Consider the following 15,898-nt stretch of genomic DNA (forward strand, 5'->3'; position numbering starts at 1 on the left):
TTCTCATTTTTTGTCGTTTCACTGCTTTTACTTTTTAATGCTAAATGACTTCGTTTCCGGTGCTGTTCTGACTCTCTGTACAGCTTAACACATCTTGTAGCGTGCATCACCTCCTCCTTGCTCGAACTCCCCCTCTCCCCCGCAGCACACATACACACACTCTTTCTCTTTCTTTCTCTCTCTCTCTCTCTCTCTCTCACACACACACACACACACACACACACACACACACACACAGCTACTGACTATCAATACTGTATGTTAAGTCTCCCACCATGCTTTGCATCAGTTGTAATGTGCTTAAAGGCTACCGTGCTTGCAACAGTCTTAGTCTCATTTGCCATGCAGACGAAGGTTTATTCTCTCCATGCATTATTTAGCAGGGTGACTCCTGAAGTGGGGTGCTGGTCCAGAGGGGTACTCAAAAAAGGGGCCTCCAGGGGTCCTCTGGAAAATTAAAGGCAGTTTAATTTCACTGCTGCTTTACTCAGGACAAATTTAGATAATGAGCAACAAAATAAACAAAAGATGTTCTTAGAAAGGAGTTTCAGGGGAAGGATACTTACAAGTGGTGAATTACAGGTTTGGGACATTAATATGTATCTATTTATTTCACCAGCAGATTTAAGGAGAGTGCAACACGAAAAAGTCTAATAATACACAAATGAAGCAACCCAGAGTTGATTTAAGCCAGAGAAACCTTTATTCTTAACCTCAGTAAGTAAACACATGTAGTAGCTTTAACATTCATTTGCAAAATCAAATCCACAAAACAAAATAAATTACATACACCCGCAGTTAATCATTAGTTAAAAAGTGCAAAACACTTGGCATGAGCTCCTTCCTGTAAAATAAATATCTGAACACACCAGAGCGCTTGGCCTGATCAACTTACAAAAAGACAACAGAAATTAAAACTATATCTGTGAAGAAGCTGGAGTAACGTGTGTCTCATTCAGCAGCAGTTTCTATCTGCTGAGCCTTTAAGCAGTAGCATTAGCAGGATGCAACATAGAAACTTTCTTTTTGGCACTGCCATGATGCACTGTGAAACGATAGACAGAGGAAAAGATTAATTTGCACTCAGCAGACCTGAAGGCCATTCATCATTCTTTGGGGGAGATTGGTAGCAGAAAAATGTTCCACACAATTATTGTGTCCGTTTTTGTTCACTTTGCACCAGTTACTGCTGCAGTTTCAAGGCCGAGACTGATATCACAGAATACATCTCAGTTTAATTTCACAGGTAATAAAATCTGAAGGAGGTCTTTACAATATCCCAATCAAATGCAAAAGACAGAAGTGAATCAAAAGACCATACAGTAACGCAGACATGGATTTCAAGTAACATTACACACAACACTTGGTGCCAAAGGTGCTTCCCTTCCAGTTATTCAACAAACAGCTTACAATATTGGAGTAATTTGTTGGCTGTTTCAACACAAATCTGTCATTTTGTCAAACTAATAGTCTAATAACACCACTGATGATCATACTGCCGACTACAGCCAGTCCAAAGAAATCCCTGCTTTAAACTTGATCTCCATTAGGATTTCTCTCTGTGTCTCCATGGCCTTGTTGCAGCTCCTGTACTTCTAACACTGGAATGAATTAATGAAATGGAACATAAATATTTCACATCTGACTGGAGGACTGAAGAATATCAAAAAGAAACATTTTGGGGCAAATGAGGATCCGTTTATTGGCCCTTGAAATGAGTCTGAGTGAAAATATGTGTGTTAAGAGGGGAGGGGGGTAAGGGGGTGGGCGGAGGAGGACAGGAGATGTTCTCCCATGATGCAAGTCTCTTCTATCACATGGCGTCGAAATGGAAACGGTGGGCTTCTTGCCTCTTCTCTCGGTCGTCTGCTTTCTGAACACACAGAGAAACATATACAGTCAAAAAGACGAATACATAGGACATGAATGGATTTTGTAGTACCACTACGTCTGTGTGTACCAGTGTTACCATTTTGTAAACAAAAACTGTGACAAATAATAACAAAAAATGAACTATGAAGTCTGATTCAACAACCTGCATGCATCAGAAAACTCATACACTGTAGCTTCTGGTTGGTAGAACAGTATCCTCTTTTATTTTCCATAGTGCCACATCTGCCTGAAATATTAGCTAACGTTACCAGTTCTTTGAAGGAAGATGTAAGCAATGCATGGACTAAATGCATCCTCAATCCAACTGAAATCAAGAAGCAGCAAAAGGCCAGCATGCTGACAATTATTAATTGGGAGGCTAATGTAATGCTAATGCTAACATATGATAAAAGAGCTGTGGATAGCTTTACAGTTGGCTATCTTTCTCGTCGCTGTTAGTAGGAATCAGTGCAGGATTAATGTCGGTTTTGTATTAATTTATAAGAAAGCAAAAAATCCAGACAGCGATTAGTACTTTAGTGAACATGTAAGAGAGATGAACAGAAAATAAAATATGGTGAAAGTTGTAGTCAAATTTTAAAAACCACAAGAGAACAGATGTAGCAAGTGTTCAATTAGACTTCTAGTTGGGAAGTTAACCTTTTAATATTCAATTACAGAGTCACAGGTAGTAAATAAAGTCACCTCAATTATTATCTTGGAAAATCCTTTTTCAAACACATTCTCAGGAGAAATTGTAAAACAATGCAAACACGAACACTCTCACTCACACAGCTTCTGTCCTTATGTGAATATGAAAAGCCCTTCCAAGGATAAGGGTTTATAAAAGGATAATACGTGTTTATTTATAGCAAACAGTCTATTATCATCATCTGGGCATTGAGACACACAGGCAGGTGTGATGGCTGGAGGCAGCGGCAGCAGCGTAAGAGCTAAGCTGAGAACAAGCTGACAGATGTGCAAAATGTCATCAAAACCCAAGTTGTACGAGATAAAATGCAATTTTAAAAATGAAGTATTAGATAATTAGAAGCTAGCTTCAGCACTGGGAATGGGAATTGATAAGATTTAATGATAGCAATACCATTATTGATTCTGCTTATCTGTCTGATTCTTTTTTCAATTCCCTTATTGATTCCTCATACATTTAACACAACTGCAAAGAGAACAGCCAGTAAAGTAGTAAGTAAAAATGCATCTCAAAGTTCACTTGAAGAAGTTCGAGACTTCACTGATGATTTGATTCAGTTAATCAAACCTGGTGGGTATCTTATAGTCATTTCAGTAAAAGATTCTCTTGTTCCCTCAGACAACGTTTCCTTGCTGAGCTGCAGTGGAGGGACAGTAACTCAAAGAGGGAATTTTGTACTATAAATATTGTAACTTTGGAAGATCCTCATTTGATTTGACTAACTCAGACTGCTAGACACTCATATTAGCTTTGGCTGAACTTTGCATTTTTCCCCAGGAGGAGGACTGAGTATTTTGTCCTCCATCTTACATTGGAATCACATTGGAAGGGGGATCTTCATGTGCAGTATGGATAGTAGGAATAGTTTTAAGAAAGACTAATTTGACCATCTTTGTATCCCTAGTTTTATCTAAAACTGCATCAAAGTTTAGCTGTAAATGTAAGAAAAATCTTAATCTGCAGAGTCAAATAAATGTAGTGGAGTAAAAAGTACATTATGTTCCTCAGAAGTGTGGTAGAGTAGATGTAAAAAGTAGCATGAAAAGGAAATTCTCAAGTAATGTACAAGTACCTCACAATGGTACTTAAAGTTCCCCTCCACTCAAAATCTGTTGTTCTTCTTGTCCCTACAGTGTGCTGTTTGAATGCTGTCAGTGCAGAGTCTGACACTAGAAGGATGTTTTCACATTCATCTGCTGTAAGTGTTTGAATGAGTGTTTCTCTGTGCTCACTGAACATCTGATTTTAAGGGGCGGGGCCTGTGAGGATGATTTGTGACATCACAAATAGTTTGGAAGTCAGTCCTGGTCAGGCTATTTTTATATATGTCTAACTAAATGTCTGGAGGGGATCTTTAAAATCAATATTTAAGTAAATTCACTTCCAAGCCTTCAGGGTGTTAGTATTTAATGCTCAAAAGATAGATTTTGCTTGGAATATCACTTTAAGGGTCAAATTTCGTGATAACTTCATAATAGCTCAATTTATATGGCAATACATTGTAATAAGGTTTGATGGGGCCCAGGATTAAAGCAGCGAAGCATGTCATCATACTTTTTGCCATTTGTCAGTAGTTGAGCACAAAAGAAAAAACTGATCCCATATCATCTGGACTGGTGACAGTGCAGTCAATAATGCATTTAGATCACTTCTGGGAGATCAGTGATGAACTGAGGATGGGGAGAAAATAGGCATCAATTTTAAAGTATCTGAATGGAACCGTCTCTTCTGTCATTCCCTCAACACTTTGTCTAAATGTTGCAGTGGAGCAGCTCATGTTTTTGTATGGAAAGGACTGAACCCAATCTCAGTACATTAGAGAGACTTTTTGAGAGAACTGTCCCCTTTTGAAGGACAGCCAATCCTTCACTGATGTTGACTAATTTGCTGCACCCAAAAGATAGGCAGAAACACATTTACTGCATTTTTTTATCCCGTCAGTTCTGATTTGTAATAAAGCCTTCATCAATCTTCCAAGATACTAGTGCCTCATATTGATTGATGTTGTGCTTTTATTTTTATTTTTTAGAGCAACATATTTTTAAGGAGCAGATGGATTGATGTGATGTTCTTTCCTTTGGATAACCGATCCACTGGGCTGTGCTACTGCTGAAGCCTGGTCTAATTGACTATCCAGGGGATAGCACCAAATTGTCATCCTGAGGCCTGAATCATCATTAAGCAGCAGAGCATTGATTTGTGTCCATCCGAAGGTTTTAATGACACAGTGGTGCGTCTGTGTCTAAAAGCAGGTGGAAAGCTACAGTGAGGCATGGTGTAGTCTCACTGGACTTTGATGTCAACTAATTAAGTCTGGTCTAAATGTCCTGCATGAAGATGATGGGTCTAAGGTGAGGAGATTGATTACATTCTGCTTCATTTCAAGTTTTCCCATCTGTATTATTTAAATACTCTGTTCCTTTCATTTCCTTTCCAACTTAATATTAATATCGATATGGTTAATATCCATTACCCCAGCTAATATTGTATTGCACAGAAGTTCACAGGACTTGTGTAAAAGCCCTGTTAGCTTGTCAGGCAGGACAGCACGTCTTTGCCCCTGTGCTTCTGCCCTCTACCTGACTTTGTTATTAGAAGAGCAAATACCAGAGGCAGCAGCGCAAACACACAGAAATGCCAAATGTCAATCAGCGGGCTCGCCCTGACCTTACTGGATGCCCCGCTGTGAAAGAGGTGGGTGAAGATGAGATATGAGGGAGGATGTTAGCGGACGGTATATAGGATTCACCCTCGATCTTAATTCCCTGGATGGTGCAGGAGGTTACACCACATTAGCCTGTCAGTGCAGTGTCTGTCCTTCAATTATTAAGGCCAGCCGAGTATTCCAGATTCAATCAATTTGGTTGTGTTTTCAAAAGCTGTCAGTCTGAACGCAGTGCTGCAGTAGGGTGACACAGTTTGTCAACCCTGCAGTTTTACACCAACACTGTTTGACTGATTGAATTAGAAATGGCAAAGTTCTGATTTATAGTTAGAAATTGTGTTGTATAACTTAATAAAGTGGCAGTAAACAAGTAATGGAAGTAATGAGAAAAGCATCATCGTTATGGATTTTATTACATGTAAAACTAAAAACGTTAATATTTGCATGAGATATAGTGCCCATGTGGTGAAACATCACATTCTCCTAAAGAGCAGATCACAGAACAAGGGATCTCTATTAAGAGGAATGACGTAACTAATCCATGAACTAATTCATCATTGCATTTTATAGGCATAAAAGTGATTAAGCCCAGCTCAGCTCTCTCTTTCCCCAGAAATAAAGAGAGAAGCCTTCTGGATTTTTTGTACCTCAAAAGTTTTGTTTCCAGGAAGCATGGATGGAAGATTTCTCAAATAAGCTCTTAAAACTGTCATCTGTAAGTCCTTTAACTTTTATAAATCCCTATTATATGTTTTTTATAATGTCTCTCATGACTGCTTCTATTTTTATCATAGCTTTAATATATTTTAGACACTTTCAATTAGTATATAAAGCCCTTTGCAAAGCGTTTTCATAGTATGTCACACTTGTACACAGGCACAGTTTGTGTAAAGACCTCTCTTATACCAGCTTCCCTCCATGCACTGGGGTGGAAGCACTCATTGCTTCTTGTTGACCTTAAACCGCATGGCCATGCTAAACCCATCCATGTGTGAATCTTTTTTTTTTTTTTTTTTTTTTTAAAACAAAGTGTTGGAGTTTTGACCTCTTCAGACTGACTGTTTAGGTCCATTTCAGGGGATTTGTTTGCAGTTACAGAGTTTTTTTGGGAGCCCAAGGTTCTGTAAGTAAGTCATTTTTCTGCAGAGGTGTAGAAAACTTCCATGACATGGATGGACATGAGACCATAAAAGTTGATGAACTGAAAACAGCCAAAAGTCTGTGTAGCCAAAAGGTAAAGACAGAAGTCAACTATGGGGAGCATTTCGGTATGGACATTGAACTTAAAATACTGTGGGATTATGTTTAGTAGAAACCCAGTTCAATGTTAAATGTATATTCAGTGAGTGTAGAACATTTATTTTGTTCTGAGTTGCCAAAACAAATCATTATGAATTTGCTTCAGCTTTGACTAAACTTCTGACTGGCTTCTGTTCCATAGCAGCAGGGGCTCCTGGGTATTGTATAAAATGAAATAACTAATAATAACCACTGGCCTTGAGATAACTCTATAGCATCATCAAGCTATTCAGAAGTGTGTTTCTATGATGAGGAACATTGAGGATAAAAGTTAAAGATAAACTAGGCAATCAAAGTGGCAAGAATACTGTATTGTCTGTATTGGGTAAGTAATGGCAATAATGGATAACTTTGACTGGTCAGCCTCAGCACATTACAGAAATCAAAGCCAAAAACCTTGCTTCTTTGCCTGTGTGAACATGTCAGATTTGATTTCATGATATACTGCCAGCTGCTGCAATTGTGACATTTTCTTTAATGGGCATTTGTCTTACTCTTCTTGTTTCCCAACCCTTACATCTCCACATGACCTTCAACCCCTCGCATATCTCCTCCCATCCACCTAAGCCTGCTAGGTGTACGTAGACGCTCGAATCCGGCACCAGCCATGTTTTTTTCAAATGCAGTGTCGGTTCAGATGAAGCTCACGCCCACGTATCCCAAAAAGAGGGCAATTAGAGCGTGTCTGTGTGTAGCCATGCACACATGCCATCCTGCGTGTACACACACACCTACACACACCTACACACACACACACACACACACACACACACACACACACGGCAGATGGCTTGGAGAAGATGCCAGCAACTTCCTGCACTGCTCAGCCCGGCAGACAGCATTACCACAGTGTGTGTACATAAAAAGGAAACAAATCAAGGAACATGAAAAAAAAAGTACATTTGTGAGAATTACTGTTAAATTATATTTGTCACTGTGTGAGCTCGACCATGATATGTCTGGGTACACTTCTGTTATGTGTGTGTGTGTGTGTGTGTGTGTGTGTGTGGACTGAACCAACAACCGGACCAAGAGGAGCTGAAACACAAAACACATGTGAAAACATGCATCGACTCCCTGGAGGGGATATTTGCGGCAGTAATGAACATGATCTGCCATGCTGAAAGGACAGAAGCAGGCAATTACAGCTGAAAGTCCTTCCAGGTTGTGGACCAGGGAAAGAGAGAGATAGAAAGACGGAGAAAGAGAGAGAGAGAGAGAGAGAGTGCATGTGTGTCTCAGTGGGAGGCTAGAGGACTACAGGACAGGGACAGTGAGACCCATCTGCTGCTGGTTGTGACCAATCTGCTCTCTCTCTCTTACACACTCACACTCACACTCACAAGCAGTAAATCACCAGGAAGAGGCCAATGTTAACTACACCATTGTATGTTTGTGTGTGTGCGTGTGTGTCCTGACCTTCTCTTGCCAGTGGAGGATCCCAATAATGACGAGGATGAAGACGCACACTCCGATCAGCGCGATGGCCGTCAGCAACACGCTGTTGCTTGGAGTCAGGTACAACTTAGCGCTCCAACTAAAGAGAGAGAGAGAGAGAGAGAGAGAGACTGAAGACTTGCCATATGCTGTTTTACGTTTCATCATAGTTTTATCTGACAGAAAAACAATGTAATTAGCAAATGGTAGACATTAGCAGAGACCGTGTCCTAATTAAGTTAAAATAAATAAATGAACATCTCTTTCACTTTCTCGTCCCTGCTGAACAGAATGAAGCACTGCTCTGTTTCTGGTTTCCAAGAACTTTTATGCATTTCCAGCAATCCAACCACTTTGATATATTTAATTAACCATCTTGCAGTCTGTTAGTTTAGATTCTATGTGAGAAGAATACCCAGGCACCTGTTTGTTTTATTTTCTAGTTAGATCTCATATCAGCCATGGTGTGTATGTAGGTGTGTGTGTATGTGTGTGTGTGTGTGTGTGTGTGTGTGTGTACTGGCATGTCTGGCAAGCCTGGTGAGAACACAAATGTTATGTGGCTATGTGGAGGAGGGTGTATGTGTGTGTGTGTGTGTGTGTATGTATGTTTGTTATATATAGCCATCTGTGGCTCCTCCTGGGGTTTGAGCTTCATGTGAACAACATCATGATAACATGAGAAGACATCCTGCGAGGGGGCTGGATACTATCTATATTGAGCTGAGGTTACATTAACTTGAATATGTTGTTAAGTGGCATCAGATGAGGCTGTTAAAGCGTTGAATTGTATCCATGGCAACAAGCGTCAACGGGTCACCCAGCAAATGACACTGCTGTGAACAAGGAAAGCGAGCAATTACGATGAATCTATACAGTACTATACATTGTGTTCATGTACCTGCGGGGCTTATTGTGTGGGAAGGGGATGACGATGAGCTGAGAGTTGGGAATGATGGCCGTCCACTCCTGCTTCCTTATGTCCTGGATAGATGCAGAAAACACATAAAGTATGTATGCACATATATGGTAATACATTGTGGCAGCAATATATGAAAGATTTCCATATAGATACACACACACACACACACTCTCAGAATATGTGTGTTAAGCCCTCTGGGGCACAATAATGGGGTCCCATGCTTTTCATTAGCTACTGTGGAGTGACTATTTTAAGCTGTGCATTTAAGACACAGACAACCTGCTACTTCAAATAAATGACTCTCGGCTGTGGGGAGCAACACACACTTGGGGCGGCTGTGGCTCAGGAGGTAGAGCGAGTTGTGCACTAATCAGAAGCTTGGTGGTTCGATCCCCTCATGTTAAAGTGTCCTTGAGCAAGATACTAAACCTTGAGCAAGATACTAAACCCCAAATGCTGTGTCTTTGGTGTGAATGTGGCATGTAGTGTAAAAGTGCTTTGAGTGGTCGGAAGACTATTTCCTAGCCTCTGTGTGCATGTGGGTGTGTGTGTATTTGTATGTGTGATTGAGCATTTCTGTGGTGGTGTGTGAGAGAGTTCAGCCAATGCAGAACAAGTCATAATCTCAGTCTCTGTCTTGATGAAAGATACGCGCTCTGCTCTCATCCTGTCACATGAGTGATTTCATGTGACTGGAGAATATAGTGAACAAAAAAAGGAACCATCACACAACATCACATCTGAAGGAACAGGTTATAAGAAGTGAAAGACGACTGATTCTGTGGCTAGATCATATCGGGTAAGGCAAAGTGAAAAGAAATGTAAAATTCCAGATAAAAGAACAGGAAGCTATATAACAAAAACTCATGCGACAAGGTTTTGTATTGAGGTCAGAGACGGAAACACTGGAACCATTCTTCACCAGTGTGGCGTGAGTGTTTGGTGTGCCACCTCATGGTAAATTTGTTTTTGTTCTTTTGTCTCCCATGTCTTATTTCCTGCTTGCGTGGACCATGAACCTACAATCATGTTTTCTTGTATTTCACTTGTCTTCTCCGTTTAGTCTGTGATGTTAATGTTATACCGTATTCAGTCAGTGATTTATTCATTCTAAAAAAAACCTAAAAAAAACCTAACCCTGTAGAAAAAAACCTATATCTGTAGTCATCTTTCGACTTTTTGCAGAGAAGGCTGGGTCTGGGGAAATATTTTCAGCAGCACAGACGCTACTGAATGATCACAGAAATATTATAGGAATACTACAGGCAGTAGTGTGTCTCTATGATCCTCTCCCTCATCTGTGACTTCTGTGAGTGAAGATCTTTTTGGTCACTTTGATCATGAAGGTGACACTACTCTACAGAGTATATAGGCTACAATATAGTATATAACCTGCATTATATTATTGTTACAAGATAAAACTGACAGAAGGGTGGGAGTGAGAGAAAAAGGTGCAATCACAAATCCATCTGCCACTTCAGCACCATGGACAGCGCCATGGAATTTATCAATTATGAATTTTTACACAAAAACGCCTGGGCCAGTGTCGAGGAAAAAAACGAGTGATAAAATATGATTAACAGAAAAAGGTATTTCAGCAGACGTCGACCTCTAGCTTCATTTCAAAGAGGTGGATGGGGGGCAGGTTAACAAGGGGGTTGCATTTTGGTCATTTTGCTAACAAGAGGAATGGCATCTGTCCTCAAATTGCCTACTGACTGTATTATTGTCTTGCACTAATAAAAACCACAGTGATGACAGTGCAGAAGTGGATAATCACGGAGAAGCAGTTTCTATGGATATATAGTTATTTTCCATGCTTTCACTTTAAAGGCCCTACACACCCAATGCTGACCCACGCAGGTGTTTTCACTTATGCTGCCTGAGATTGTATGGGCATGCACAGACTGTGCTTGATTGACAGCTCCCTCGGTCTCCTGTTATGTTGTGTTGCACCTGTTATGGTGGGACAATTATCACTGTACAGCACTTATGATAAAAGCGCTGCATAAATGCAGTCCATTAACCTTATGCAATATCACTTCCTAGAGTTTGGTCACATCACGTAATTCCAAACGCAGCTCTAGCCAACTACCACCTGATTTGCCAGAGAGACTGAAAACACCTATGTGAGTGTGCAGGGCCTTTAAGTATAAGCGGGGCATGCAGCTGAGGTTAAAGAAGGTACAACACCTAAAAACAAAATCAAGAATCAGCTGCTGGACCTGAGAGTTGAGTTGAACCCTTCACCATCCCCTGCACTGGTCAACCCTGTCACATAAATAGTAATGGTTTTCACGTCCTTTGGGTTGTATGTTTCTTTGTTTACATCACATCCCTCTTTCATCTGTCCACTTAAAGTTAAAAGTTGGGCACTTGAGTGTAAAGCTGGACAGGTGGTCACTGTTACGACACAGAGTTAAACAGTTTAATGTTTAAAAACATTTCCTTGCAGCATTGTGTTTGACAGCGGTTTGACTTTGTAAGTTCAAGTTTCATTTTTAGCTTCTTTGCCGCCTTAAGGCTAATGCTGACATCTGACTGACACAGACTGTATTTAACCTCTCTGCATGCAGCAGTGCTTTGATTTCTGGAAAAGCCAAGCATCATAATCAGTTTCTGTTGGCTTTCTTTTTCACCTTTTTGTGAGTCCAGTTTGGCCTGGTGCCCTGATTTAGCCTCTAGATGCTCAGGCATCCAAGGTTGTGCTCAGGCTCACTGGGGGTTAAGAGATATATTAATGATTTAAAAGCTGTAATCATGCTTGTAGCTGCAAGGAACATTTTCAGTTCTACATTTGGCAGACTCCGGGAGTGCCATTGCTCTTTAATTGTGACTCTCTGTTTCCTCATCAATTGAGAGGAACCACATCTCCCAGCTATTTTGAATAAGCGTGCAACGATGGTATTGCTTTTTACATAACGAGCACATTCTCGCCGCCAGCCATTGTCGCTTAGCTCTTGGAAAGCGCTGCCGATGGGGCGGCAACTGGCGGGGGAGCTGGAGACGAGTCAGCCTCCACTACTGCTGCCTGGGAGCAGATCCGATCTGGCTGTTTGGAAGAGAAAAGTGTTCCCAAGTCTTCAGAGAGAAAGAGAGACACTCTGGTTCAAAGCCAGGGAAACTGGCACACTATGAGAGAGCAAGGGAGACAGATACAGAGATGGAGGGTGAGGGAGACACAGAGAGAGTGAGAGTGACAAGTAGGGGACTGATTAGTGAAGCAAACCACTTTGAGCAGCAAAGGGAATCCCCTGGGTGGAAGATAAGTGAACAGGAGGAGAGAGACTCAAAAGAAAAGATGGGGATGGGGTGAATAAAAGAGGGGAATGATTGGACAGAAGATGGAAGATATCCAAGTAGATTTTACAAAACCTCTCCTTCTGTGAAACAGCAGGCAGAAACTCTCATTGTGGAGGAGAAAATTGTAAAGGGCACAGCAGGGGAGATAGTGAGAAAATGGAAGCAGGACAAATATAAAGACTGAGAGAAAGGAAATAAAAATGAGAGAGAGAGATAAAGAGAGTTGACAAACAGAAAGATCCAAACCTGCCGACTGAGCAGGGTGGCGCAGCGGTCAGGATTTCTAAACCTCCTCCTCCTCATTATAGGTAGATTTGATGGAGTTACTCCCTTTTGTAGTCTCTCTGGGTAAAAATAAAACTGACTGCATAATGGGCCGCATCTTTAGGCATTCATTAATTCACTTTGTAGAAGGAATGGGCGTAAAAAAGATCACATTTCTTTGCATAGGAAAAGGAGTGTGCAGAAAGGGGACAACAAAGCCGCTTGTTTGAGATGAATGTTCTTGGTGCACTACAGCTTCTGAGTCGCGGACCAACCCATCTACAATTCAAATCAGCTGCCTGACGAAGATCTTGGTACCACACGGGAGGGGAAAAAAAGGGCCCTGTCGTGCCTAATATTGAGTGTGACAAGTGCAACGTGAGAGAGCGAGAGAGAGAGAGAGAGAGAGAGAGAGAGAAAGAGAGAGAAAACAGAGATGGAGATGAATGCAGAGATAGTGAGAGAGCTGAACTGAAGAGCCTTGACATTTGAAGTAGTGTGGTGTAGAAATGTGGCTGACGAATAGATTAAAAACATAAACCCGATCAATTATTTACAATATTAATATAACACTGGCTTGTAGTATGACAGGAGGCACACATGGGCTGTATAGTCATCCCTACTTCCCCTACTCTCTGGGTTGTTGAACAAAGATGTATTTGAAGCTCAAAGTAAAGACGTGGGGGGGTGATGTTTCTGTTCGAGGGGGAGCTTGCTGCACCTTTATTCATATAACATACAGTACATTATAAGCGGGATGTGTAATCTATTTGCCATAAAGCAACTGTCTGTTAGATATTTCAACCCCCAACCTCCCTTCTCTTTAATCACCAGATGGGCGAAAAACTTCTCACCTCCATTTTACTGCTCAATCCTGCCTCAGTGTGCCATCAAATGTATCCTGCCAAATTTTGACTTTTTCTAGCGACGAGGGCTGCAAAATATGTTCCCTCAAAAGTAACTGCTATCAAAACATAGAAAAGACATAACTTATCATGACTGAGCAGGATTTAGTTTATATAAAGTCTTATTGTGAGAATTCAAGTAAATGAAACTGAAAACAAAAAGAAATGACTACTTGCCTCTGTTTCAGACAATAAACAGGATCCATAAATGCAGAAGCAAACCAAAGAGTTTCAGTAGAAAATTGGAGATAATGGGGAACTGATTAGCATTGTGTAGGTCTTAATTGTTTTTTGTGTTTAGCTAATAAAAGCTTGATCAATCATTAGTGAAAACAATAAATAACCTAAAACATTTACTACAGATTTTATTATAATATATATATAAATATAATAATATAGACATTTTGAAGACATATTATCACATACACTGATCAGCCATAACATCGTGAGCACCTGGGCACCCTGGTGGTCAGTATGTTCTGCAGCCCCATACCAACAGACTGTGTGTTCTGACTCCTTTCTATCAGAACCAGCATTAACTGTTTCAGCAGTTTGAGCTACAGTAGCTCGTCTGTTGGATCAGACCACACGGGCCAGCTTTCACTCCCTACCTGCATCAATGAGCCTTGGCCACCCATGACCCTGTATCCAGTTCTTCCAGTTTTGGATAGGTACTGACCTCTGCAGAGACAGACGACCACCCACCTAGAGCAGAAGGGTCTGTCCTAGGTATCTGCCTCTTAAAAAGGCAGTCTTTCCTTGCCCCAATCGCCAAGGTCTTGCTCATGGTGGTACTGTTGGGTCTCTGTAAATAATGTTATAAAGAGTTCGGTCTAGACCTGCTCTATTTGAAAAGTGTCCTGAGATAACTTCTGTTATGAATTGGCGCTATACAAATAAAATTGAACTGAAATGAATTGCAGACGAGGAACACCATTCAAGAGCTGCAGTTTTGGAGATGCTCTGACCCTAGCCATCACAATATCAAAGTCACTCAAATCCTCACGCTGCCCATTTTTCCTGCTTCTAACACATCAACTTGAGGACAAAATGTTCAGTCGCTGCCTCATATATCCCACCCACTGACAGGTGCCATTATAACCAGATAACCAGTGTTATTCACTCCACCAATCGGTAGTCATAATGTTATGGCTGATCGGTGTATTTTGTTGCAGTAACTGCTGCTTGAATAAGAAAAAACAACCTCAACCAACTATTAAAATGTTTTTGCAAGATCAGGGAGACACTGCTGTCTCTGTTGAGCATTTCTAGTTTGATAAGAACATACGTGGAGGGAAATCCCTCTTCTGAATCTTCACAAAATACCTTTCAAACAGTTCCTCAGAAGAAATGCGTTGCATTCAGCCCATTATGAAATAAAGTAGTAGGAGAAAAACAATTATTTTTGATATTTTTCATTCATTTCATTCTGTGAGACCATACAGACTGTGGCCATTTCTACAGGAGTGTTGTGCACTGCCCAGCTAATATAACCCTCTCATATTTCCCTACCGTGTCTCCAGGCTTCCGGGGGATGCCGACAAATAGGTGGTCAAGGAAGTTGGCACTGCGTCCGAGGCCCAGCACAGTGTAGGGCAGCTGGAGGGAGAAGTGAGCCGACTGACTCAACTGACCGGCTGCAGGAAGGGAGGGAGAGAAAAGATTATTTTCAATGTCATAAAAAAGGATTAATAATGAACCTTATCTCAAAGGGTATTATCGCCCCAATGTTTTGTTTTCAAGACACATTTTTACCTTTGATGAAATACCTCAACATCTAAAATGGATTGGCACAATATGTTGTACATTCATGGTTCCCAGATGATGTATCCTAATAAAATGTTTTGACAAGTAATGGATGGACTGCCATGAAATTTGGTTCATACATTCATGTTCCACTAGGGGTGGGCAATATGACCTAAAATTAATATCACGGTATTTTTCATCTTTTGAACGGTGACGGTCTAATATCACGGTATTACTTTTTTTTTGGTACGTTTTGGGAGGAGTAGCCTGTCCTGTCCCTTTATGTGAATAAAGTTAATATTTTTATAATATAATAAGTAAATGGTAGGTATCCTTATCAAAAAGAGACATGGGAGAGTATTATGCATTCTCAACATATTTATTTTGAAAAAAACCTAAAGATCTTACTTAACAGTGTACAACAAAACAAAAATTTGCAGTGTAATAACAGTAGTTTCCCTCTCGCTTTGGTCCTCTGTGGAAGACGCATCTGTGGCTGTCTTCTCCTCCAGGGCTTTGGTTTCTGTAGCTACTCTGCTCCTCACTTCCTCCAACTTTTCAGGTGACATGTAGGTGGTCTTGAACCGTGGGTCCAGGAATGTTGCCATGGTGAGCAGCTCGTCAGTGGCAGGATCTTTGTATTTTTCATTCAAATAATCCAGGACCCTCTTCTTGATGTCCTCGCACAGTCCTGCTTTGTCTTCTTCTGGCTTCAAAATGTTTGAAATGAGTAGATGGAGGACTGGCTTAACATAGGAGACACTAACATACTC

General features: G+C 40.8%; 1 protein-coding gene across 1 annotated transcript in view; it reads right to left on the reverse strand.

Annotated features, from left to right (window-relative positions):
• Positions 1–680: 680 nt before the first annotated feature.
• itfg1 (integrin alpha FG-GAP repeat containing 1) overlaps positions 681–15,898 on the reverse strand; it is a 135,177-nt gene continuing 119,959 nt past the window's right edge. Inside the window, exons 15-18 of the mRNA XM_051380389.1 lie at positions 14,892–15,016; positions 8,887–8,969; positions 7,968–8,085; positions 681–1,873 (exon numbers count right to left, since the gene is read on the reverse strand). Of these exons, the coding sequence (XP_051236349.1) occupies positions 1,814–1,873; positions 7,968–8,085; positions 8,887–8,969; positions 14,892–15,016 (386 nt within the window). The 3' untranslated portion in view covers positions 681–1,813. The remainder of the gene's footprint in view (positions 1,874–7,967; positions 8,086–8,886; positions 8,970–14,891; positions 15,017–15,898) is intronic.

Source organism: Dicentrarchus labrax, unplaced genomic scaffold (genome assembly GCF_905237075.1).
Source record: "Dicentrarchus labrax unplaced genomic scaffold, dlabrax2021, whole genome shotgun sequence".
Classification (NCBI taxonomy): domain Eukaryota; kingdom Metazoa; phylum Chordata; class Actinopteri; family Moronidae; genus Dicentrarchus; species Dicentrarchus labrax.